The following is a 27,143-nucleotide window of genomic DNA, read 5'->3' on the forward strand; positions in this document are numbered from 1 at the left end:
CACATGTAGGGGTAATCATTGATATGGCTGGAGGTTTACGTGTTATGTCATGTGACCTTGGCTGTTGTTGAAGTAAGCTTCAGCTATGTATCTACTATGGCACATAGCTTGCATGTCTGTATTTCATTAGAGGGCTGTTGTAATCATGTAATCTATGATGTCACTAAGTATTTCTGATTGGCTAGTTTTCTTATCACGTGATGTAAATAGGTATTCGGTTGTCATGTGTCATGTCCACAACTTTAATTTTGTCAGTCAATAAAAATTGTATAGGGTTGTTTTCATTTCAGTACAGTAAATTAAACCGCCGTATCTATATTATTATCGGACATCATATTACATTGGACCAATCATATAGATGCTATAAAAACATCTTTGCAAAACAACCTCTTTGTATATAATCATATATATCACGAATATAGATGCTGGTAGATATGTTCAATTTCAATATATTGTATATAAATATTGATGTGAATAATATATCCTTAACTGACTGTTGCTTGTGTAAATTCTATTTATTTTTGTCTGTTATTTTCTTTAGGGAAATCACATTTTTTGGAGTCACTTCAATGTATATATATATATATACACCACATTCAAGAGGAAGAAATTATATAAAGATGGAGAAGACAGTTTAAAATTATCTTTTGAAACCTAGATAGGGAAAAATTTCCAGGATAACAAAGACCAGGAGGGAGGTGTGGAAGAGAAAGGGACAAGGGGGGAAATTAGGATATATAAAGAAGCTCATATATGATGGAATTGTAGACGAGAGACTGAAAGTTGAGGAATACTGGCATACAGGTTGTAGCCAGGGGTGGATTGTGGGGCCGGGCAGCCCCTAACACCATGCCACAAATCCCCGGTGTATTCGGTTATCGAATGGAATTGAGCTCTATTGCTTCATTGAGGCCATCTGGAAATATGGTGTTCAGCCTATACATCCAGTAAAGTTCTTGTTGACATAGGCGTAAGTACCTAACTCTGCCTCTGTTTGTACACAGGATGTGTTCAATACCCATTACTTTAAGATGTATGGGATTGCTTTGATGAACATCCAAGAAGTGTCTTGGAACACTGTGGTTCACCCTCTTGTTGATGATGTTCCTCCGGTGCTCCAAGAATCTTTCTTTAGGAAGATGTGTGGTTCTACTTACATAAAAGCATGGGCAGCTACAGGATAATATGTAAATGACAAAATTTGTGTCACAATTTATGAATTGTTTAATTTCAATTTGTGTATCTGTATTATATAGATTCAAGCTTTTTTGCCATTTTGTACATGATTACATGTTATGCATTGTTGCTTGTCAGACATGAGGGTTTTTATATGACTTGGTGCTAGTATGTTTTGTAGGTTCATATTCTTTTTATAAATGATAGTGGGTTTGGGTGGTATACAATTGTGCAACAATGGATCACATCTAAGAATGGCATAATTTGTCTGTACAATATTCTTTTTGTCACCTGAAAATGTGTTAAATTTGCATACAAAGAGTAAAGATTCTTCCATAAGGGTTTTTTCCTTTTGTTTTTAATTTTATAGAAATAAGCTCTGAATGATCTAAATTGTTGACCTTTTCTAATGCCTTCTTTAAGAGAGGTCCTAGATATTTTCTATCCCTAAAATTATTGATCATATGTTTTGCTTGTGCGTCAAACAATTCTTGAGATGAGCAATTTCTTTTTATTCTTCGCAGTTGCCCTTTTGGAATGTTGGTTTTCCATGGTCTGTAGTGTTCACTATGAAAGTGTAAATAATTATTTGCATCTATAGGCCTTTGAAAGTTAGAGGTATCTATTTTATTGTCTATTATTTGAAGAGTCACATCCAAGAATTGATACTCAAGGTGTTAAAGTTGTAGGTGAAAAATAAGTTGTAAGAATTGTGTTTAAGTAGTCTACAAAGGAAAGGGCTGTTTCTAGTGTACCATTCCAGATTATAAATAGGTTGTCTATGTATTGACCATAGAGCACCAGGTTCACCGCGAAGGGTCCCCCCTCCACATGGAAAGGCTCAAAGTCTCCCATGTAGAGGTTGGTATAACTCGGGGTGAACCTGGAGCCCATCGCTGTACCATGATTTGGAGATACTGTAATAAACATCCTGAAATAAAAAATAATTATGTTCTAGAATAAATTGTATAGCTTCTATAATGAAATCTCTATGTGACTCCGTTAAGTCCCCATCTTTATTCAATCTGGAATGGATCACAGACAAACCCAAATGGTATATTGGTGTAGAGTGCAGTGACATCTAGTGTTAGAAAAGCATATGTGTCTTGCCAAACCAATCCCTTAATTTTGTAAAAAAAATGGGTGGTATCTTTTATTTGTAAGTTTAAAGTGATTACCCGTCGTTGTAAAAAGTTGTCTACATAAAAGAAAAGATTAGAGGAAAGAGAGTTAATCCCAGAAATTATAGGACGACCCTGGAGTGAAGTGAGGGATTTGTGCAATTTCGTTAAGTGCTAAAAAATAGGAACTGTGGGAAACAGATTAAACAAAAATTATCTTTCTTCCTTGGATATGACCCCTCTAACCACAGCAATATCCAAAATCCTCAACAAATCATCCAGAAAGCTTCTAGTGGGCTTGGCACTCAATTCTTTATAAAAGTTTTTATCTTTCAGTTGTCTTAATGATTCATTGATATAATCTGCTCTATTCAGAATTACTAGCCCCCCCCCCGTCGACTTCTCTAATTACAATCAAACTATCTTTAGTCAAATTCTGATAAGCTATTTTTTCCCATTTATTAAGATTGGATTTGGTATTTTTCTTAACTAGGCACAGACTTCTGAAGTCTTCTAATGTTGTTTTATAAAACAAATTGATGTTATTTGTTTTCGCAGACATGGGGAAGAATTCAGATTGTTTTTACACATATTCTTATCTATCACATTAAACAATGGAATTATTGAATTATTGGTGGAGAAAGAAGAAGTAATCTCAGATTTAGTTTCTTCTAGAAGTTCTGTTAGTATTCCCACAGCCTCTGTATCTTGATGATCTAAGATGATTGGTATTCCTTCCTCTTGATTTTTCTTTAGGGATTTATTAGAAAAATATCTCCTACGGCAGAGTGACCTGGTGAATCTGTTCAATGCGACAAATGGATCAAACAGAATGGGTTCTGTTGTAATGGAAAATTTTAGACCTTTCCCCTGAATTGATAATTCCTCCACACTTAAGTGTCTGGATGATAAGTTAAAGATCCCGTTTTGGGATTTTTTGTTAATAAACATTTATTTTTATTTTTCTGTTGAATATTTTGCCATCCTCTAGGCTTTCTATTTTGGATCTTTTTTGAATGTGTGTAGCATCAAAATAAAGGTCTTGCCATGTACAGTAGATGTACCAGTCAAAGAGAAGAATTAGATTGGTACAACGGTTTTGGCGTGATGGAGTTGCAAATTTCCCATGTAAAGTAGTGTTTTATAATGACAGCATTCCCACTAACATGATTGGACACACTAGATCACGTGACTGTTCATTATTTCCCAACAGCCATAATTTTCCCAGTGTAACTACTCACCTGAACTACTTCCAACTGTCACATAACCACCTGTAAACAAATCCATCTGTAAACAACAGCATTACTGACTGATACAGATTCTACTCACAGGAAAGTAGCACATTGCCTCACTGGCAGCAGCACATCCCTGTCTCACTGACAGATATACACATTTCTGTTGCATACTTACCCATTGCATGTCTTCCCAGCTGCAAAAAAAAGAGAAACCAAATAAAGAGGCCCAGACTATCCAGCCCTCAGCCATCAACCTCTAGACAGCCAACCAAAATGGAGGCATTGATGGCAAACCTTGAAATCCCCGATTTGAACAGGGCCTTGCCACCACCCCATCTTGAACATCAGTGAGACATTGAACCAATTGGGACATCACCACTCTGAGCACTTTGCATATTTTTTGTTGCCCGATACATCAGATGAAGAAGAAGCAGAAGTGATTCCTCTCTTGATGCCAGCTACTTGTATAAGAAGATGTAAACCACACCTTTTGCTGCGTATTGAATCCTGATTTTTTTTGTGTGGGTTATTACAATCTAGGCCCTCTGTCCTTCGAATGTGAGTTCTGCAGAGCTTTACATTTCCATTGCGAAAAAATGTTGGCACCAAGACAAACTTTTACTTTTGTAGCTGTTGCCAAGGTAAAAAAGTTCTCCTGTCACCAACTCTTTCTTCTTCTTATTATTATTTCTCATTACTTGAAAATCTTCTGAAGAAAGATGGCAACTCTGACAAGCGTAATTTCTTAGACAACATCAGGAAATACAACAGCGCAATGTCATTAGCTTCTTTTGTAGCAAATTAAGCTTTTTTACCTGTAGAATGTAGCCCATATACTTTCAAGATCAATGGCCAGCTCCATTACAAATTGTCTCTTTGCATCCTCAGAACATTTTTGAGCAATCTTATACATATCTTTACATTATCAACATTGCTGAGGCAACTGAAATGAAAATTGGATGGAACTCAACCTGCGATCCTAATCTGATGGCAAAACTGCATGAAAAGATGCTCAAAGTCAACCTTCTAGTCCACAAGTACAAGATGATGGCAGAAGTTGAGAAGGCAGAGAACAAACTGGCAGTTATTGAATTAAGTCAAGGACAGACACTTATTTATTTTATTATTTATTTATTAACAGTTTCTTATATAGCGCAGCATATTCCGTTGCGCTTTACAATTGGAAAGCGCAACGGAAAGTCAAAGTCAGATTTTAACTGCCTGAACCACTCTTCTCACATGGTATGTTCTAGATTGCCCTATCTCGAGCAAAATCAAAGGATTCTGTTGCAGTAAAGATCACTCACGAAGATGCACCTGGATTACCTGCTGAAAATGTATGGACTCAAAATATTGTCTTTACTGAAGTCTTTGAATGAATTTGTAATATTTTTTTGTCAATCAAATAAAGTTTACATTAGTTGCTTGATATGAGTTTTTTAGAAAATCGAACCGTCGATTTCAACAGGTTTCTACTAGTTTTCCTTAACTCATGTATGCACGCTTCCACTTAATATGCAATTCATTTGGAAAAAGCTTATTCTGGTCTTTGTTCAACAATTTTTGCTGGTAATACCAACGTTAAGTGTGGGTGAATATGGGGAAATCAGCCTGTACCCCAAAAAATGCAAACTAATATTGGATAACTGTTTAGAAGTCTGATAGTGGAAAAAAACAAAGTATTTGGGGTTCTGTGTCAAATGGCTGTTACTGTATATGCATTTTTCAAAATCAGTGAAAAAAAGATAAAAAGCAAGTGTCTTCTGTAAAATAGTGAATACTTTGGATACATTTGGGGTGCATTAAAATGCATGTAAGTAGATATTTGTGTAATTTTAAGCCACTTTAAAAATGTGTTATCTGTAACTCCCACCTGCAAGCTTAAAAACACCTGTCCCATTCATACGGCACCACCTTATACCTGTCCTACATCTTGTATCCCATTATTTAGCATTTTGTGAAATAATTAGCGTATAATCCCATGGAGAATTAACGTACGTCAACTTGCATGCTAGTTGAATAGCTTAAAATTTGCTTTGACCGTAAAAAGTCACATTTACACACGTAGATGGGTTGTCGTGGCTGATTGAATTCGGCCCTTAAGGCCGGTACACACTAAACGATATCTAGTGTGTACCAACCTCGTTAGCGACGGGACCCATTGGGGTGTTGGCATCAGCAAGTGCGTACACATTTGCAGATGCCGGGAGCAACGGAGCGACAGTGTGGGCCATGCTGCATTCGGCAGCATAGCCCCCGCTGACGTTATCGCCTGTCAGACCTGCATCCGGAAGATGTCGCTGACGACACACGGGAGTGCGCATTGTCAGCTACATAACCGGTACACACTAGGCAATGTGGACGATATGTCGTCCGATCGGGAGTATATCGTCTAGTGTGTACCTGGCTTAAGTGTCACCAGCATGGTTGAGGGATTCCTTGGAGCGATTTATGATGACGATGAGAATCTGTAGAAATGGACAATGTAGCTTTTGTGTGATCTCCCCTCTGACACACTGCAGCCATTTCAGCAGGGTGAATTATTTATACTGAATACTGTAGCATACGTATAATGTACAAAATAAACACACTGGGATTTTTTTTTTAAATACCCCATCTACTGGTTCCTTACTTGTATATAATATTCATTTGTTAATTTAAAAACAGGTACTCCTTAATTTCCGGTAAACATAAGTACTCCTACTTGTATGAACTATAAAGCACTCTAATATTATCTTCCTAAGAAACCATCAACATGTAACAGAACAATTTCTCTACACCATGAGTCTCCACAATCTTCCTCAATTTGGGGGAGAATGCCTCTGTAACCCCTTCACTGCTGGGGTTTTTCTCACCCTTGTTCTAATGCCTAAGGCCATTATACGACGTTAGTGCCGATCACATTCCAAAATCAATATTACTAATTTATTTTATGCGGTACGCACACAAATTATAACTTGTTTTTTTATTTTTTCAGAAGACTTTGTATTTTCAGAAAATACTATTACCATTTTACCCTTTTTAGTCTTTCTAACATGCCAAGAAAAGTTTAACCCAAATGCCAAAAAAGTTTTTTGTTATTGAAATTTCAAGAAAAGGAAACAAAAGCAAATGTGATTTTTTTTCATCTTATAAACACCAGAAAGAAACACTATCAGGGCAATTCAATTTGGAGGGAAAAGTCAGTTTTTGCGATAATTTCGCACCGATGACGTCATTTTCGCTGGTATTGGTTTTACACCGTATTCAATTTCAAAGACTTTTTGCAGGTTCGAAAAGTCTTTGAAAAAAAAGGGGATAACTTTTCACCACTGAATAGGTGCCGAAAAAAAGTGCAGAATTGGGGTTTCGGGGTGCAGGCTTAAAAAAAATAGCCTGCATCCCTGGGAATGTCATTTTAAAATAAACTGTGTCAAAAAAAGTTTTTTCAAAAAAAATAGGGACACCCCAAAAAAATGATTGAAAATTTGGGGTGGAAAAAAAAAAAAAAAAAAAAAGGTAAAAAATTGTTTAAAAATAGGGAAATAGGTTCAGGACTTCGCCGGGTCCCATTTTCGTAGCTTTCAAATTGAATACGGGGATAAAGCGGGCGCGCGTCCGATACTTTATCCTAGGAAAATCTCCAATGTGGAGCGAAAAGTCCAGCACGGACTTTTCGCTCCCATATTGAATACCCCTCTATGTGGTTTGTTGTTTCAATATTTCCAAAATAGTAAAAAGCAGATTTTTAAGTGTAGGTTTTGACAAAAAAAAAATCTGCACTTGAAATGAAAATGCATTTTTTTTTTAAAATGTCACAGTTCGGTTTACCTGAAAAACAAACACACCTGATCCGAGTTGAATCGAGTCCCGGCTCAGATAACTTTTGGGGTTCCGAGTAGAACCGAGTTCTAGCTCGGGTCTGCTGTAAGTTCAGTACTCGGATTTAAAAACTGAACCTCGGGTTTTGGATAGCATGTAAATGGGTCGAATTTACGAGATTTTGGCTGTTTTTATCAATTTTAAAGAAGTCCAAAACCAAACCGAATCTGAACCAAAACAATTGAGGGTGATTTTGCCAAAACCATAACAATTGAGGGTGATTTTGCCAAAACCATAACATTTGAGGGTGGTTTTGCCAAAACCAAAACTAAAACATGGTGTCTGTTATATCTATAATTTAAAAGCTTCCTATGTGTAGGAAGAATAAGTTAGCCCAACCATTTTATAAGCTAGACAACCTACCACATTATATGAAGGGCCACTTTGTTTATTTGACACAAGAGAGGGGAGATGTGAGCTGTAGCTTCCCTCACATGTGGAAAATGTTATTTTTTGTGTACTGTTTCAGTTATTGGGATAAATTTATCACACCTTGGAGAGTGATAAAGTGGAGAGAGATAAAGGGGTCTAATCATATAGCAGTGAAAAGCCCTGTTTAGCTGAAAACAGGGATTTTCACTGCATTCTGCAAATCATTCAGTGGGTTACCATGGAGAAGGTTATTCGTTCTCCAGCGGCACCCCCGCTTTGTGTATGAATTGTATCACCGATTCACCATACTTTTGTATGGTGAGTGCAATTCATTAAAGAACGGAAAACTCAGCTTTCTGTTCCTCTGCAGTGTACAGATTCGCCATCTCAGGATGGAATAATCTGTACTGCGAAACAAGCAGAACAGGGAAGTTGAATACTTCCCTGCTCTCTGCCCAGCACCTGACCTGCTGCTATCAGACGCCGGCCATGCACAGTCAGAAGCAGACATATTGGGCTTCTCACTGATTCCAGGTATCGTGGAGGGGCCGGATACCAAACAAAGATGTCAGACAGGTAAGTGTACATGAATGGCTACTAAACATCACTATACAGTATATCACATCAATGTGATGCGATAGTGATACTTTTCATTAGCCAGTTTATGTTCTACATGAATAGACTCCAAAGTACCATCCAATCAGCCTCTAACTGCAATTTTACAGGCTGTACTTGAAAAACGACAGGCCGGTGCATACTAGATGATTTGCACACCCACAATTTATGGCTCTGGATCCATTAATATACACAGAATATTTTTGTAATTACTGCGATGCTTGCATGCCCCCAATTTTTCTAACAACTGTACAAAAAGACCTGGCGCTGATAGTATAGTAAATCACAATTAAAATAATATTAAATATTATCAATCAAGCAGCAAAGAGCTACTGTGCTTGTGGTTGCACATATAGATACACCTAGATACCAGGTGTTTCACAAAAAAACATTAAAACACCTTTGCGCTGATACTGTAGATGAAAGTCATAAATGCAAAATTATAAACATATTTATTATTACACATATAATATAATTCATTGACCGGTCAACAAAAATAATCCTATAACATCACATAAAATTCTTCATGGAATAAAAATAAATATTACAGGAATTTATACTTGAAAAGTTTTAACTATTATTCCTCTTGATTAGTTAGTTGAAGGAGGTGGATCTTATATTTTACACTGATTTCAATATATCAACAGCGGATTTTTATTGTGTCCACACACAGGCCCTCATTCAGAGCCACTCGCTATTTGCGGTCGTTCGTTCTAAAACAAGGGGTGGCTATTCAAATGAACCATTCGCTGTTTGCGGTCTGTTCACGCCTCTAGGTCTGAACGAGCGAACAAAACTTGCGTTAGCTTTTTGGAAAAATACGCCCCCTGGCCGCTCGCATCCTACGTCATGTCCGCTATTTATTAGATTAATCGAGTACATCGACCAGGGTATGAACTGCTCGCTATTCTTGTGGTTGGTTTTTGCTACCACAATTTTGCGAGCAGTTCTGGCTATAAAAGAACCCAGTGACGTGGTCAATGATGCTGCTGTTTTAAATATGCACACCCATAAAACGCCCGTTTTGACCTTTAAGCACGCCTGCGATCGGATCTCCACTCCCCGTTTTCAAGCACCTTCCCCTGTTACCACCCACATACGCCTCTTTCTGTCACTCAAATTATCAGGTATTCGCTATTTTGCGAGCACATGAATTTCGGCCGCACTGAGTGGTTCGCGCATGCGTATAACGATCCGTACGCATGCGCAGTTGGGCAAACATCGCTCGGAGCGAACGAGCAGCCACTTGCGTCCGGCTCTGTATCAGGGCCACAATTCCTAATGGTGTATAGATATTCAAATGTCCTCCTTTTTGAATATATAGGAAGTCTCTCAGTCTAATAGACTGTAGTCGCAATCAATATAAATACAAATGAATATTATAATACCTCTGTGTTGTTCATGACATGGGACACGGACATGGGTACGGACCTCCACTTTGGGTGGTCCGTACACCCCCTCTGAGCTGATTGGGGGAAAGAGAGGGAGGAGGGAGGCTTAATCTCTCCAACAGGAGACTTTCCAATTAATACCTGTCAGGCTATTATGTGCAGTGTATGTCCGGCTTGAAAAAGCCCCCATTGGTGGTGCGAAACACGTCAGAGGTTTGGACCCCTGGATATTTCTGTGACACCTACTTGTTTGCCGGTAAAGCCTGGAACTCCGGAGAGATGGACATACACTGCACTGTTGGACGTGAACCACCTTTGAGGTTGAAGCTGAGACCATACCACCGCTGATCGGGGGAAAGAGAGTGATTAGGGAGGCTTAATCTCTCCAACGGGAGACTTTCCAATTAATACCTGTCAGGTTATTATGTCCTTTAGTAAGCGGTGGTATGGTCTCAGCTTCAACCTGAAAGATGGTTCACATCTAACAGTGCAGTGTATGTCCGTCTCTCCGGAGTTCCAGGCTTTACCGGCAAACAAGTAGGCGTCACAGAAATATCCAGGGGTCCAAACCTCTGATGTGTTTCGCACCACCAATGGGGGCTTTTTCAAGCCGGACATACACTGCACATAATAGCCTGACAGGTATTAATTGGAAAGTCTCCTGTTGGAGAAATTAAGCCTCCCTCCTCCCTCTCTTTCCCCTATCAGCTCAGAGAGGGTGCACGGACCTCCCGAAGTGGAGCCCCAATTTTTCTACCAACTCTAAAGTTTGAGATCTCAGAAAAACAAATTAATTATTCTTATGCTTTACATTGTGTCCAATCTGATGAAAATATATTGTTAGGCTTTTATTAAATATTAATCAATTAATATCTGAATAATTGTTTCTTTAAATAAAATACTAGTGTAGTTCACGTGTCACATGATGTCTGTGGAATAGTGAGCACTTCAATTTACCAGTGATGAATAAAAATCCTGACTTTGCTACAAATCAGCAATGAATTCAAGTAATAATCCATCCAAAAGAATCCCTTCAATTAAAGACAACTTTTATTACATGATAATTAACCTATGTCCAATTTGCTCCTCCAACAATTTTTATAAATTAAATCATCATAAATTATTTTTATTGTGCTTTTGTTTGCTCATACACATTTCCTATTTTTGTTTGTCTCTTTGGTTATTTTTAGGTCACATGAAGCTGGTCTACCAAGGAAATTAAGTGGACATCGCAAGATATTAATAGCTGTTGCCATCATTATATTATTATTGGTTATTATTGCAGCTGTGACTTCTGCTGTCGTAATTGTAGGCATTAATGGTAAGAAGTACTTTTAATTTGCAGTTTGACAAAAATAAAGATTGCAGGCTTAGAGTGTCTAACTAATCTACTACTTTATTTAACAAGAGCTTCATACTGTATTAAACGTCACAGAGCAATCCATCGATGGTTTGCCACTGATGGTCAATCGTTTTGTCATAAATTGCTACGGTTCGATGGTTCTCTGCCATCAATGGCAGTGATGTACTGATGTTTTTTTCTCCCAGCACAGGGGGGCATGGAGCTTTGCCCTGCATATATAGCGATCTGCTTAGTCCTGCCCCAACTATGATTGGTCCACCACTTAATTCCGCCACCAGTCATGCCGGTCAGTGCCCACCGCATCCTACTGAAGTAATAACTATTGAAGATTCAAACAATTGATTGTTCCCAATGATGGAACCATCAATGGCTAACGCTTTGATGGCCATACCTACTCTTATGAGCATATAAAAGTGAAAAGTGTGAGTAAACAGTATGTATTGTATGTTAATTTCTTAAAACAACTGACACTAAAGGGTCTGAAAGAAGAAAAGTGTTTCAACAGAAGACCTATGACAGATATAAATTCACAGTCTAAAGCTGGGTGCATACTTAGCAATGTGTACTCGGACAATATGACGGCCTGTGGGGGTCATTCAGACCGGCTCGTGAGCGTCAGGATGCTCGCAAGCGGGTCGATGTTCCCCACTGCGCATGCGCACGACGGAGGGAGCTCTGTCGTGCACATGTGCGAGACCCGGGGAGCGACGGGCATTCCATCGCTCCGGGTCTCGCACCAAAGGGGGCGTGCTGTCGATGTTGATTGACAGCACGCCCCCTTTGGTGGGCGTGCCGGGGGCATTCCTGCCAGACAGAGGCGTTCCCATGGGAATGCCTACCGTCTGAAGCCAGCCCCACTGACATCACTAGTGATGTCAGTGGGAGTGATTTTGGCTCTGATAGAGCCAAAATCACTCCAGGGCTTGTGGCTGGGAGAGCCTACCGCAGGGTCTCCATCGCAAGTCCGATGGTCGCGATGGTCAAGACCATCGCGACCATCTTTTTGGCCGCTCACATATGCTGTGGGTGGCCACCCACAGCTATACGAGCGGCCCGGAGGCTGCTCCATTTTCATGGAGGAGGGCCCTGATTCAGAGCGTGTGCTCTGGTCAGAGCGTTCAGCTCTGAATCAGGCCCTGTATCCAATGATGTAACCACAAGGTTCACCTCAAGCAACCTTGTGGTTACATCATTGGATACAATGTCATGGTTCCCACCATAGAATTCAATGGAGATTTCTCACCATTGAAGTCTATGGAGGAGACAGGCTGACCGCACACAGCCAGTCAGCGAGCAGCTCTGACGGAGACACCCACTGATTGGCTGGCGCCTCCTGCAATGACTGGGCACACGTGGGCCCCAGTCATTCGCACGGAGGAAAGGCATGTGTAAACACATACCCTTCCTCCTGTCCGGCATGGTTTCGTTAATTTTCGGTTTGTTTTTTTAACCCCCTGGATGCCTACATGGAACGAAGAGGACCTGAACTATGCATAGAAGAGGTTAGTATGGATTTTTTATCATAGGTACCCCTATGGAATCCTACTGGGCAAGGGGACATGATGTAATCAGGGATACTAGGTGAGTATGTGTGATAGTGAGTGTGAGTGTGCATGTATGTTATAATAAACTTTTACTGATATGGTGTGTGTTGTGTTTTTTTAAGTATTATTTTGGTTGTGGAACTACAGAAACCAGCGGGCCCGTAATGCCCCGCATGTTGGTACTTGTGGTTCTCCAAGTACCAGCACGCGGGGGAGGCTTGCTGAGACGTGTAGTACCACAGCAAAAGACAATATTTACACCTCTATTTTACACTACACTTTGACACTATCAACCCAGCATCCACCACCCATGGGTGCCGGGGATAGCCCCAGGCTATCAGCCTAGGCCTGGGGTGCCCTGGAGATGGGGACTCCTTTATTGGGGGGGGTCCCCAGCTCCCCAGGTATCCCCAGCCTGGGCTTACTAGCGGTCAGGGATAATGCTTTGGCCAGGGAAACCGGTGAAAGGTTTTCCCTTTCTGTGGCATTACCCCCCTGCTAGAAAGAGTCTGGTGCTCATTATGGAGATTACAGGGGACCCCTACTCATTTTGGCCCTGATTCAGTGCCGGACGCTCTGAGAGAGCGCTCGCTCTGAATCAGGGCCGTCCCTGCTCCTTTTTGGAGCAACCTCCTGGCCGCTCGCATAGCTGTGGGTGACCACCCACAGCTATAGCGAGCGGCCAAAATGATGGTCGCGATGGTCAAGACCATAACGACCATCGGGCTTGCGATGAGACCCTTGCAGTAGGGTCTCGCTGCCGCAAGCCCTGGAGTGCTTTTGGCTCTATCAGAGCCAAAAGCACTCCCACTGACATCACTAGTGATGTCAGTGGGGCCGGGCCCAGACGGTAGGCGTTCCTATGGGAACGCCTCCATCTAGGCAGCCACGCCCCCAAAAGGGGGCGTGCTGTCAATCACCATCGACAGCACCCCCCCTTTGGTGCGAGACCCATAACGACAGCTTGGCCGTCGTTATTCGGGTATCACGAATGCGCACGACGGAGCCGCCTCCGTCGTGCGCATGCGCACTTGGGCAACATCGACCCACTTGCGAGCGCTCGCGAGCAGGTCTGAATTAGGCCCTTTGTCCACTATTTTTCACAGCAAAACCCTGGTTCTTAATACACAGGGGCCCCCTACGGATTTTGTCCCCTGTATTTTTAGAACCAGGACAGGCTTTATGAAGCCTGGCCCTGGTTATGCTTTTGGGGAGGGGCTGCACATCATCTTTTCAAACTATTTTCATATGTACACACAGAAAAATGCCCGTATCTCATGGATATGTGCATGTTTCTGAGTTACTCTGAACTGCTCAGGATAAATTTGCTATCCTGAAGCTGGTCTATTATTTGGGATCTTTGGTAAACTTTTTTTTGTCAGTTTGAAACTCGCACCCTATTACATTGGGCAAGTTGAGTGTTTTAAATGGGAAAACATCTGGATGCGATTTGATGATGGCGATTTTTAGTAACTCTGAAAAAATGCGAGTTCTATTGAACTGAGGGCCTGATTCAGACCCACTTGCGAGCGCTATGCGCTCGCAAGCGGGTCGATGGTGGTCCAGTGCGCATGCGCATGATGGAGCCAGCTCTGTTGTGCGCATGCGCGAGACCCGGATAGCGACGGGCAAACCGTCGCTCCGGGTCTCGTACCAAATGGGGCGTGCTGTCGATGTTGCGTGACAGCACGCCCCCTTTGGTGGGTGGGCCGGGGGCGTGGCTGCCCAGACGGAGGCGTTCCCATGGGAACGCCTACCGTCTGGGGCCGACCCCACTGACATCACAAGTGATGTCAATGGGAGAGCTTTCGGCTCTGTTTGAGCCGAAAGCTCTCTGGGGCTTGCGGCAACGAGACCCTACAACAAGGGTCTCGTCGTAAGCCCGATGGTCGCGATGGTCTTGACCATCGCGACCATCTTCCTGGCTGCTCGCTATAGCTGTGGGTGGTCACCCACAGCTATGCTATGCGAGCGGCCAGGAGGCCGCTCTAAAAAACAGAAGGCCGGCCCTGATTCAGAGTGACCGCTCTGTCAGAGCGTCCGGCTCTGAATCAGGCCCTGACACCCTATTACATTGGAGAGTTGTGAAAAAGTACGAATTTACCACAAAACTCGCAATTTACCAAAAACAGACAACCCATAACATTTGGCCCCATATTTAATGTATGGACATTAGACATAGCAGTATGAAATAATTCATACATAAAACAATAATGTATGAATGACCACATTGTAGCTTGGCACAAGGGCTGTTGGAGCACTGAAACATTTTCAACATTCTTTAGCAGTAGAATTGATGGTTGTCCGGAGACCTAAGGTAAGTATCTAATAGAATATTCCCTTCCAGGCAGGTGTACTTGGTGTTACAGCATTAATTTAGTTCTGAGTGGAAATTGTTGATTAAAAATAACTTTGATAAGATTTATTAAAGTGTTTGTTCTTTCATAGGTATAAACAGTGCAAGCACCAACTCTGTTTACTACAGTTGCTCCTTTAGGATCCTAAACTTAAACTACACAGCTGATTATGGACACGGAAATAGCCCTGGATTTCAGACCTTGGCTGCTCAAATTGAAGAATTTGTAAGTAGTTTTAATGTATGTGCTCAATATAATTCTTTCTGCTAAAATCCACATAAGCAGCATCAGGGCGTATCTATAAAAGGGTGCCGGGTGTGCGGTGCTCACTGGTCTCTGAGTCCAGGAGGGACCCAAACCACACACTCAGCACCCATATTACCTAACACTTACCTCTCCAAGGTCCCGCATCGGGTGTCTCAGCCCTGCACAAAACCCCAAAAAATGCCCGCTGCGGTCATTTTTCCGGTGTTTTGCGCATGCAGATTAGTGCCCAGAGTCTGATGCTGTGGTCTGCGGTCATACACGTCAGTCTGCTGCCAGCCACCGGGGAGAGAGGAGGGTGCCCCGGATGGGGAATGCACACGGGCCCCCTCCTCTCTTAATACGCCCCTGGGCAGCATAGTGATACTGAGGAGACAAATATCCTCATACATGTGAGTGTCTCTCCTCTGAAATTTCACTCCTAACATTACATACAAATTTCAGCATCTTTTCATTTTGTTTTAATATATGGTTTTGCATAAATCGATACACCATGTTACCAGATAATAGTATTAGTGGTATAGTTGTTACTGGCAATTGTAGTTATATTCTTCCTCAAAGCTATATTAACTTAATTTGCTCCTACAATAGTACATCAGGCTAGTAACTCTTGGTACTTGTTTGTTCCTCAAATAATTATTTTGAAAGTGATAAGAGGAATTCTCTTCATTGCAATATGGAGTGTCTCTGTGTATATTGAATACTGTTTGACAAATTATAATAACAGGCACAAATTAATTGTTGGGTGAAGATGGTACACACTGGTGGATTCAGATTATTGGCCAACAAGAGTTCCCTCCAGTCCCAAATGACAAATTGTCAGTACCAGGGGGAGACGTATCAAACCTTGGAGAGAGATAAAGCACCAATCAATCGACTTCTAACTTTCAATTTGCAAACACAGCCTGTAAATAGGCAGTAGAAGCTGATTGGTTGGTACTTTATCTCTCTTCACTTTATCTCTCTCCAAGGTTTGTTAAATCTTCTCTCCCCAATCAGAATTGTTGATACGAATTGTAGAGTCATATGCAACTCAGTTGCATCAGTGCTTGAGTATGAATGGGCGTAACTGAACTGTAGCAAGGTATACAGGTTTAGGCAAAGTTCAGTGAGGGCAGGTATACTGAAATGCAGGGTATGCACAGTTGTGCTTGCACATAAATATGCCTGTTTTCAGATGGATCTTTCACACAAGGGATAAAGCTGGTGCAACTGTGCACTGATAGTGGTGACAGCTATGAAACCACGTGTATGGATAGGGATGGTCCTGTCACAGGGATGAGTACATCCCTGCATACAGGTGGATATCTGCATCTAGCTCCATGCACGCAGCAGTGCGGTAGCAATTATGTCCAACTTATGTACAACTCTGCATCAGTCCTATGGTTTATAATATCCATATTATTTACTATAGTGAGAATGTAATACCATATATAATTGAACTGCTCATCTAAAGCTTAGTTTAATTTAGACTGATAGACTTAGCTGAAAAATGGCCATGTAATTACAATCACTGAAGCCGGCTGAGTATGATAATGGACGGGAAGTACTAAAGTGAAAATGTGGTAAAACCCCCCAAAATGCAGTTTTCGGGGTTTTACAGCTTTTCCCATAAGTACTAAGCACCGGAATGGGCTTCTTATTGGGCCTATGGACAGTGGCGTCCCAAGGGGGGTGACACCAAGATGCAGACTCCCCCTCAGTGACAGGAGCCGAGTGCTGCACTGCAGCATTAAGTGCAGCACTCGGCTCCGGATACTGTGAGGGAGCCGGAAACTGCACACAGAGCAGTCTGCACCTCCGGCACCCCACCCTCCCCAGTAAGAAGTACTGGATCTCAGGGGTTTTGGTCACGATGCCACACCCCATTCCCATGAGGACGCACCCCTTTTCGGGGCGTGGCCACACATCCCTCTCTGCAGCGGGGGACACCGCGCAGAGGGGCGCCACTGCCTATAAGCTTCTTACCGGGACGCCCCCTGAGAGGGATCCCATCTCCCTCTGTTGCGCTGGCATCCTTCTGTGCATGCCCATAAGGACAAAAGAGGGACTTCTAGGTGTTAAACCTGGATGTCCCTCTATTAGGGGGCATTGCAAAGGAAAGCTCTTATCGAAAGAGCTATACTTTGCAAATTAAATCGCATTGCTGAGTACATACTGCTGTAATCAACTGCAGTATGTTCCCGATGAGAGGTGGGATGTACCGCATTGTGGATGTGATGCTTAGTACATCCCGCCCAATAACCATAAAAGCATACTTGACATTACAAATGAAGTAATCTTAGCTCAGATATTTATTTGCAGTTAACTTGAAAATCTATGGCTATTCACAGCTAGAAAAGGGTTTATGTGTGCAATGTCTACAGGACCGATGAACACACATGTACATAAATATAGGGTACTAAACTGCTCTGATAAGGAGGTCCTGGCTGATTCTGAATTGGATGGATCTATTTGCATGGAGGCAAGTAGTGAGCATTAGCATAGAGCAAATGCAAATCTAGGAATATTTGCATATCTCCATCCTGTTCTGAGTCAGACGGAACTTTGCCAGATCTGTGTTTCCATGAAATTACTGTTTTGGGGCAATATCTGAGACAATGCTATCGCTGGGAGCTGGTATGCCTTGTGGGAGTGACATAGGTGTGTTGTGAGAGTTTCGTAGGCATGTAATTAGAGTTCTGTGCTAGTCTGAGTCTTACATGCAGAGATTGGAAGCCTAGCATAAGGTTGGTGCAAGTGCTGATACTAAAAATGATGGTTGTGGCTGTGGATGGAAAAACAATAGGTGGAGCAGCTTCCCACTCAAAGCAACATGGATCCTTGCATTACCCCTATGGAAATTTGCGTCAACCTAGGGTAGAAAACCAGACTTCCACAGCATCACACAAAAACAGCCAAAACAGAATCAGCCCCCTATCTGCAGCTTACCTATAGTGCAACAGAGCCCCATAAAGAGTAAGCAATCATTATGGAAGTGTATTTTTGAAGTATGATAATTGATTTGCTGAGGATCCCAAGTTTGAAGAATAATAATTGATTTGTTGAGGATCCGATGTTTGAAGAATAATAATTGATTTGCTGATGACAGTTGGAGATACGAGTGAGGAAAGACGGGGAGAGGTCAGGGGAGGAAAGGAAGATCTGAGTATCATCAGCATAGAGATGATAATTGAGGTCAAAAGAGCTGATGAGTTCACCTAGAGAGGACGTATAGAGGGAGAATAGTAGAGGTCAAAGAACAGAACCTTGGGGAACACCTACTGGAAGAGGCTGTGCTGCGGAAGAGGAGTCATGAGAAGAGACAGAGAAGGACCAGTCTGAAAGGTAGGACGACAGCCAGAAGAGAGCAGTGTCGCGTAAACCAAGGGAGTGAAGGATTTGCAGCAGGAGAGGGTGGTCAACAGTGTCAAAGGCAGCAGAGAGGTCAAGAAGAATAACCAGAGAGTAGTGGCCACTGGATTTGGCAGCAAGGAGGTCATTGCTTACTTTTGTGAAGGCAGTTTCAGTGAAGTAGAGAGAATGGAAGCCAGACTGAAAAGGATCAAGGAGGGAGTGGGAGGAAAGATAGGTGGTAAGGCGGTTGTAAACAACACGCTCAAGGAGCTTGGAGGCAAAAGGGAGGAGAGAGATGGGACTTTAGTTCGAGAGAGTGTTAGGATCAAGGGTAGGTTTATTAAGAATGGGGGAGACTATCGCATGTTTGAATGCAGAAGGGAAAGTGCCAGATGACAGGGAGATTTTGAGGAGGTAGGCAATATTGGAACAGGCACAAAGAGAGAGGTAGCAGAGGAGATGTGAAGGGATAGGGTCAAGGGGGGAGATAGAAGGGGGGGAGGGCCGGATGACAGCCATGACTTCCTCTCCAGATACAGGGGAGAAGGATGTCAGAGTCAGTGAAAGGTATGGAGATGGGTCATTAGGGAAAGGAGGAGGTGTAGAGCAGGGGGACTGGTGGGATATGATGTCCTGAGATATGGAATCGATTTTAGATGTAAAGTATGTAGCAAAGTCAATTGCAGTGAGTGAGGAGGGGAGGCAGGGAGGGGGTGGACAGAGGAGGGAGTTGAAGGTGGTGAAGAGACGCTGGGGATTTGAGGACTGGGAGGAAATGAGGTTCTTGAAATAGGACTGTTTAGTGAGGGAAAGGGCAACACTGTAGGATGAGAGCATAAATTTGAAGTGGAGAAAATCTGCCTTAGAGCGTGATCTTCTCCACTTAGAGGGAGGGCCAAGGGGACGGTAAATGACAGCTACTCACAGGTGTACTGGTTGGAAGAGGAGTATAGCATGAACCTCAAATGTAGAGAATGTAAGGGATTGTTCAGAGGGTAGGAGTTGGTAGGAGTAACCTGGGGATAGAAGGGCCCCCACACAACCACCATTGTGACTCCCGGGCCGACTGGTGTGAGAGAAGGTAAGGGCCCCTGAAGAGAGAGCTGCAGTAAAGTGGTGTCAGAGGGTGAAATCCAGGTTTCAGTAATGGCTTGGAGATGCAAGTTTTTGGAAATGAAATGGTCATGGGTGGGAACCAGTTTATTACAGACTGATCTGGCATTCCAGAGGGCACAAGATAGAGGGACAGTGTTTATGGGAGAGATGTGAATGAGATTATCAGGGTTGCTGTGACGAGAAGGTGAGATTAATTTGGGTGACCGAGATGAATGTAGTGGAGAGATTGTGCAGGCACCAGTGTTGGGAAGGGAACCTGAAGGTGGTGGGCAAGGAGGGAGTTTAATGAGATGTGGGTGGAGGTGGGGTGGCATGGCATGGAAGGGATGCTTGGAGGAAGAATTAGCGGTGTGGTAGTAGGACCCCGTTGAGGTAGAAGAGAACAAATGTGGAGTAATTAGAGAGGAGAGGGAGGAAGACAGACAGAGGAGGGGAGATAAAGGAAGGAGGAGGTGGAGGAGATAAGGGTGAAATGATAAAGGTGGAAGAAGGGGGCAAAGCAGTGGATCAGGTAGACACTGAGTGGAGGAGGAATTGGATGAAAACATGGTCATGGTGTGGCTGGGTTGAGTTTGGGGAGGAATTCTAGATGTAGGAATAAAGTATGAATGTGAGAGAGAGTGCAGGAGATTTGCAGAGAAGGAAGTAAAAGTAGAGTGGAAGAAGGTGTATCTGTGCAATGATAAGAGGTTATAATTGAGTGAAAGAAAAATGGAGATTTAGTGGGGAAGAAATGGAATATTAAAGTAAACTGTGTTAGAAGACAGATGACAGGCTTGGCAAATAATTAAGGTAGAGATAAACCGAAATTGGCACAGATACAGTACATCATGCTGGATGCGTATGCAAATTTGTCAAAGTGACACCACGGGAAGCGAACGCTTGCCATGGCATAATCTCGCCCACCATGTCTTAGCGATCGGCCACGATGTCTGAGCGTACGCCCAACCGCACAGGCAGAGCCGCCCACCAGCAGACGTCATCTCCAGGAAGTGTATTAAAACATTGGTACATCGAGCACCATCGGATGCTAACACAGTGCTTGCGGTTGCTTTACCGTACCGCAAGCATTGTGAGGAAATCAGTGTAAAAAAAAGGCAAGTGACGTGTACTATGACACTGCCTGTTAATTATGCACATCTCTAAAATGGCGTTGAAATACTCAGGCATGCCTATGTTCGCATCTTCAACCCCCCGTTATTAGTGTCCTGCAACTGTTACCACCCACAAACGGCCTCTCCTGTTACTCATTACCCTGGGCTGCCTTTGCTGGGCAAGTGAGAGGGTTGCGATCGCAGTGTGTAGTTTGCGTAGAAAGAAGCGTGCGCATGCACGTACGCAGAACATCGTGCCGCTTGCGAACACACAGCGCGAGCGAGCGGCTCTGAATCAGGCCCAGAGTCCAGTGATTAATGTCCAGGTTAATCAGACAGCGGTTGCTTGTAGAGAAGAGATTGTGAATTTACATAATGTAGTTGATCGGTAATGACTGATGGTGATATGAGAGATAATTCTCAATGGCAATTCCAGACTGCAGCAGATGGCATCTAAGTCTGGTTCCAGATTAAAGAAATAGAATAGGACGGACCGTTCAGATAAGGCATATCCGGGAACTCAGTACTTGAGCTGTAACTTCAGCGATTAGCGACGTTGTACTGGCAACAGAGGCCAGTCAGGAAATTAAATATATAGGGCAGAATCCCTGATGATTGGATACTACAGTCAGCAGGTCAGAAGGTAGTGTTCTGAATGGAAGCATGGCGTCAGGTGACAGAGTACACGATGGCTGCGCCCATATCCCAGTTCAGGAGGGAACTCCGATGTGCGGCCTGTCAGTCATCAAACATCAGCTGGGCACGGTGTGCAGCCCGGATGGACCTCTGTGCCATCCTGCATAGGCACCGGAGAGGAAAGAAGGCAGTTTTAGTAGTGCGAATCGTGACAGTATCTTTCTTAAACGTTTTGTCTGTTAGATCTACAATTAACAATGGTAACCTTATCACATGTAAAACACCTGCCTAGTTGGCTAAGATTTGCTAGTGTAAGCAAGTATCTGTTTTACCCAAATGTGAGTTTGTTAATTGCTGAATTTTGCTAATAGCAACTTTAGCCTATTATGTTATATAATCTGTGGCATGCGATGACCTATATAGTGAGACTGGATAGACTGGTTCCCTATGAGCACTGTTTGAAGTTTGGAGAGTACAGATACAGTAAGGGCTAAATTTACTAAAGTGAGAGTTTTTAGAAGTGGAGATGTTGCCCATAGCAATCAATCAGATTCTAGCTATTATCTTCTAGAAGGTGCTAGTTAAATGTTATGTATAATCTGATTGGTTGCTATGGGCAACATCTCCACTTCTAAAAACTGTCACTTTAGTAAATTTACCCCTAAGAGTCCCGAAGACTTCACTCTTAATGCCGGCAGCCTTGCATCCAAGAGGCACTCGGTCACACTAGTCTGGGACAGGCTATAAAAATCCATCTGGAACGTTTCAGTGTAAGCAGTCAGGGCTGCTTAAAGGTTCTGGATGCCCTAAAATAATACAATTGTGGTACCCCCTCCTTTCCGCTATGCACAGAGGACTGGGGGAATATGGGGTCTTCACTCACAAATTGTGGTTAGGAAGTGTTACTAATACAAAGAAACAGACAGCGTTGAAAGGGAAACATAAAACTCAATGGAAAATAGATGACCCATTATTAATGATAAAATACAATAGTATTTAATGTAGAATAGTTGATCTAACAATTTCATTAATAAAAGGTATGCAATAAGAAATAAAAATAAAAACATAACCTAATATAAATATAAGTACATTCAATGATACATCAAAAAATGATAATAAGAAAAAAATAGTTTTTTTGTTTGTTTGAGATATCCACAACAATGTTCTTGTACACTGAGCTTCCTGCTAGCTCCAATAATTGGAAATGGTGAAGACACAATCAGTCCCACAATGTAAACTGTACAATAATGTGTTCCATATGCTTAGGCTGTTCAGCCGAAAAAACATAGAATGTTACTAATTTGGTAACAGTGGGCCTGATTCAGAGCCGCTCGTAAGCGGCCGCTCGTTCGCTCCGAGCGATGTTTGTACATCTGCGCATGCATATGGGTTGTAATGCGCATGCGCCAACCAGTCAGTGCGGTCGGAAATTGTGTGCTCGCAAAATAGCGAATGCCTGCTAATTTGAGTGACAGAATGAGGCATTTGTGGGTGGTAACAGGGGAAGGTGCTTGAAAACGGGGAGTGGAGATCTGAACGCAGGCGTGCCAAACAGTCAAATGGGCGTTTAATGAGTGTGCATAATTAACAAAGCAGCGTCATTGATCATGTCACTTGGTTGTCTTTTAGCCTGAACTGCTCGCATGATTGCGGTAGGAAAATGCTACCACAAGAATAGCGAGCAGTTCATACGCCTTTCGATGTACTCGAATAATCTAGTAAATAGCGGAGATGACGTATGATGCGAGCGGCCAAGGGGCGTCTTACAAAATAGCGAGCGCATGTTTCGTTCGCTCGCTCAGACATAGAGGCGTCAACAGACCACAAAGAGCGAGCGCTCAATTTAAATATCCAGCCCCTTTTTTAGAACGGCAAATAGCGTTCGGCTCTGAATCAGGCCCTGTGTTCCAGCTCATATAAATGGAGACAAATGATCCGTTCTTCTCACAAGTGATACAAAATATCAAGCTGTGTGTAAAGGCAAAAGTACTGAACAGACAGATGTATATTTAGCTGGTAAAATGATTATTAGATTGTTACCTCCATCTGTGTACACAAAGAAGCCCACCTGAATAAATTGCTCTGTGCGTCTCCTGATCTCTGTATGAGTATGATCGGTGATTGCGTGAGGTAGGGCTCCAGTTTTCAGAGACCCAAATACAGTTGTAGACCTCCCGGTCTTTATCTTGTTGTCCCGGAGAGTGTGTCAATGCACCAGTCGGGAAAATCCAGTGCAGTCAGCCAGACCGCCAATCTCCGCATCCGACCCGCTGCAAGGTGGATGCACAGCACCCGAGTGCTGGCCGGGGAAACACCGAACACACGTGGGCAAGCTGGAAGCTGGAGCCATGATCTGTGCACGGCAATAACTCACGTCCGGCAGTTCAAATAGTGGGTAAGGAGACCCAAGCGGTGGAGCATACATGGTAATCTGTGTGTAGCCCGGCGTAACTTGTGTGGAGATCTCTCAATAGCTCTAACGCGTTTCTTCCCTTATTGGGATTTCATCAGAGGGGTGTTTCTTTGTATTAGTTTCTCATTGGTTTTCCACCTGATTTTGACAGCTGCGTAAGGGCACTTTCAATTCAATAGAATTCATTACATTTTAAACGTACATATTTATTATATATAATCTGTACTCCTACCAGCGCCATTGGCTATATTTTTCTCTCCCTATTTATGGTTAGGAAGTGTGACTGTCTAGATACAATATCTATGGAGATGCTGTGCTATCTATTTCTTGGGAATAGCTTTAGCATATCAAAGGAGTTAGGGGCCTCCAAACTTTGAACGGATTATTTTGACTTCAGGGCGGGTGCTATTTTCTTTATAAAAGCACCTAAAGACTTGTAAACAATGCACCCGGGACATTTGTTTTTTTTACATGTGAATGAAGCATGCAGTTATAGGTTTAATAAATGAATAAAACAGTTGTTTTTTTTATCACATGGCGGCTTTCCAGCAGACCTTGCAAATTGAGTGTGACAACAATAGGACATTTAATTCACTCAACTATTGTTACCAGATCTACTTTTTAATACTAGACACATAGATTTTAGCAGTAAATTACATGGTCACAGCGGAGCAAACATCTAGTGGTCACAATTACATATTCCCTTCATCACTGCTTTCTGATTACCAGATAACTAACAAGCTGTGCGGTGGGCAGGGGTTAGGCAGTCCCTTTAATTAAGCTCTGCGCCACCGACAGCACGGAATAAGTTTGATACTAATTTTATTCCCAGCTTCCATCTCACACCTCCCCAAATCCAGGTGGGTGCCCCAGACTGAAGCCTAATCAGCTTAATGGTTGACCAGACACTGAAGGTAGCCACAGAGTGAACAGCAAATTCTGGAGCACTTCTACGTCTACTGTGGGCGGTTTCATCAGAAGTCAGACCTAGCTAGCGAGAGTTCCAGTTTGAAATATACATGCAATCGTGGCATGGAGCTCCAAGCTCCAGCAAGGGCAGAAGGTGCCGCAAGGTGGAGCTCCAAGCACCAGCAAGGGCAGAAGGTGCCGCAAAGGGCTAGCTGTACCAGGGGTTAAAGTGGGCTGGAACGGGGCCGAACTGCGTTCCGTTATTTGTATTGTTAGGCTGAGCTAGTTCTGCGTCCACTGCGGCTCTGACAATGCAATTGTCCTAACAGGTGCCCAACAGCATCTGTTCCCGGATGGGGGCAGTCCAGGTGCCACGGCCCTGCTTTCTGAATGTGCAGTAAATACAGTGCAGAGTGGATCCCGAATCTCCTCCTCTAAGTCTTGTAATAGTGATTGGAAGCACTCACGAGATGTACACTGACACTGCTATTTTCTTCACTTTAGTGTGCCACAACATTTGGGGTGGGGGGGGGGGGGGGTGCTGTGACATGAGCCTGCTCCAGATGTCAACGGTCCATGCAAAATGTGCCTGTATTTTGGGGTGACAACTTTGCATCGCAGATATGGCCTTAAGCAAATTGGATTTACAGGCATTAATGGCATATGATAATCATATTGTAGTTAACATGTTTAATTCTTGTGCTGGCAAGTGAAATACTGTAAAATTAAATCAAGTTTTGTTACTCACAGGTTAAATCAACATTTGGCAATTCAGAACTCAGGGATCAATACAACAGGTCTCAAGTTGTTAATCTAAGGTATGTGATATTAGATAACTCTATGTATTTTAAATGTAACACCCCTTTCCAGTACCCTCTGAGATATGGTGTTGTCAGGGGCAACAGAATATTTTTAGGTAGGGGGGGCAAGATATAATTTAATTTTGGCACCACTATATATTTATATCTATTTTTATACAATATATATATGTATATAAATATATGGGATGTAATCGGCATCCCAGCGTGCCAATGGTATGAATACCGGCATCCCGAAGGTAAGTATTGGGGTGTTAGGGGGAGGTTAGGGTTAGGTAGCGGGGTTAAGGTTACGCATTAGGGGGAGGGTTAGGGTTAAGCACCGGGTAGGGAGTGTTAGGATTAGGGTGCAGGGCATACTTACCTACTTTTGAAAAAGCATTTCAGGGAGATTGTGAAAGCAGCACCTATGAGCATGGCGGTAAAGTGGGCATGTACTGCTACATCTGAGAGGTGTGTCATAAAACTGATTTACATCCAAATGTAAATGAGCCCAAAAGCATCTACTTGTTGATGAAAACACACTGATACTTTTCAGAAAATACATGTAGATATAGGGATCATTGTGCCTTATAACCAATGCAGGGAAATGACACTAATGATCCAATTTAAATGTATATATCTGTGGGATTTTTTTTAATAACAGCTACAAAATGGGGGTAAGGCGCAATCAGGGAGATTGCTACACCTTTCAGGGAGACAGGGAGATTGCTACTGTTTCAGGGAGTCTCCCTGACAATGAGGGAGAGTTGGCAAGTATGGTGCAGGGAGGGGGAGGTTAGGTTTAGGCACTAGGAGGGAGGTTAGGGTTAGGCACTGGGGAGGGTTGGTTAGGGTAGGGGTTAGAAAAATACTTACTGTGACTTCCTATGGGTGTCGGGATTTTGGCTGTCGGGATGCCGCTGTCGGTATTCTGACCAGCGGCATCCCGACAGCCGGAGTTTCATACCCAACCTATATATATATATATATATATATATATATATATCAGCACATCCAAAGAACATAAACAACATGTGGTAAGTCTATTTATGCTGTGATGGGGTACTGATGACGGGGCTGCGGCCTTGAAACGTCGACCCAAATATAATCTTTCTTGCTTTAAAACCTCTGAGTGCCAGTGTTCTTTGGATGTGCTGCTTATTTGTTTACTGAGCACTGAAAGACCGTTGGATTATTTTGTGAGTGCCAGGAGATTTTGGATGTGTGTGTGTATATATATATATATATATATATATATATATATATAATTCCAGGAATGGACAGCACTCCCTAACTAGTATATCTCAATGCCAGGTGCCTTCCCAAGTAACTCGGTAACACAGGTACAACATAAGCAGTGAAGTGGGCGGCACTCCGGTCAATAAACTCCTCCACACACGGCAGTAATGTTCAACGTTTCGAGGGTACTTTATTCCCTGATGACGAGGGAATAAAGTACCCTCGAAACGTTGAACATTACTGCCGTGTGTGGAGGAGTTTATTGACCGGAGTGCCGCCCACTTCACTGCTTATATATATA

At 42.7% G+C, this 27,143-nt stretch overlaps 1 protein-coding gene across 1 annotated transcript in view; it reads left to right on the forward strand.

Annotated features, from left to right (window-relative positions):
- Nucleotides 1-27,143, forward strand: part of LOC148477669 (transmembrane protease serine 11C-like) — a 366,464-nt gene that overhangs the window by 24,168 nt on the left and 315,153 nt on the right. Inside the window, exons 3-5 of the mRNA XM_088456393.1 lie at nucleotides 10,962-11,092; nucleotides 15,127-15,260; nucleotides 25,554-25,621. Of these exons, the coding sequence (XP_088312519.1) occupies nucleotides 10,962-11,092; nucleotides 15,127-15,260; nucleotides 25,554-25,621 (333 nt within the window). The remainder of the gene's footprint in view (nucleotides 1-10,961; nucleotides 11,093-15,126; nucleotides 15,261-25,553; nucleotides 25,622-27,143) is intronic.

This window comes from Taudactylus pleione, unplaced genomic scaffold (assembly GCF_031769625.1).
Source record: "Taudactylus pleione unplaced genomic scaffold, aTauple2 ptg000703l, whole genome shotgun sequence".
Lineage (NCBI taxonomy): Eukaryota > Metazoa > Chordata > Amphibia > Anura > Myobatrachidae > Taudactylus > Taudactylus pleione.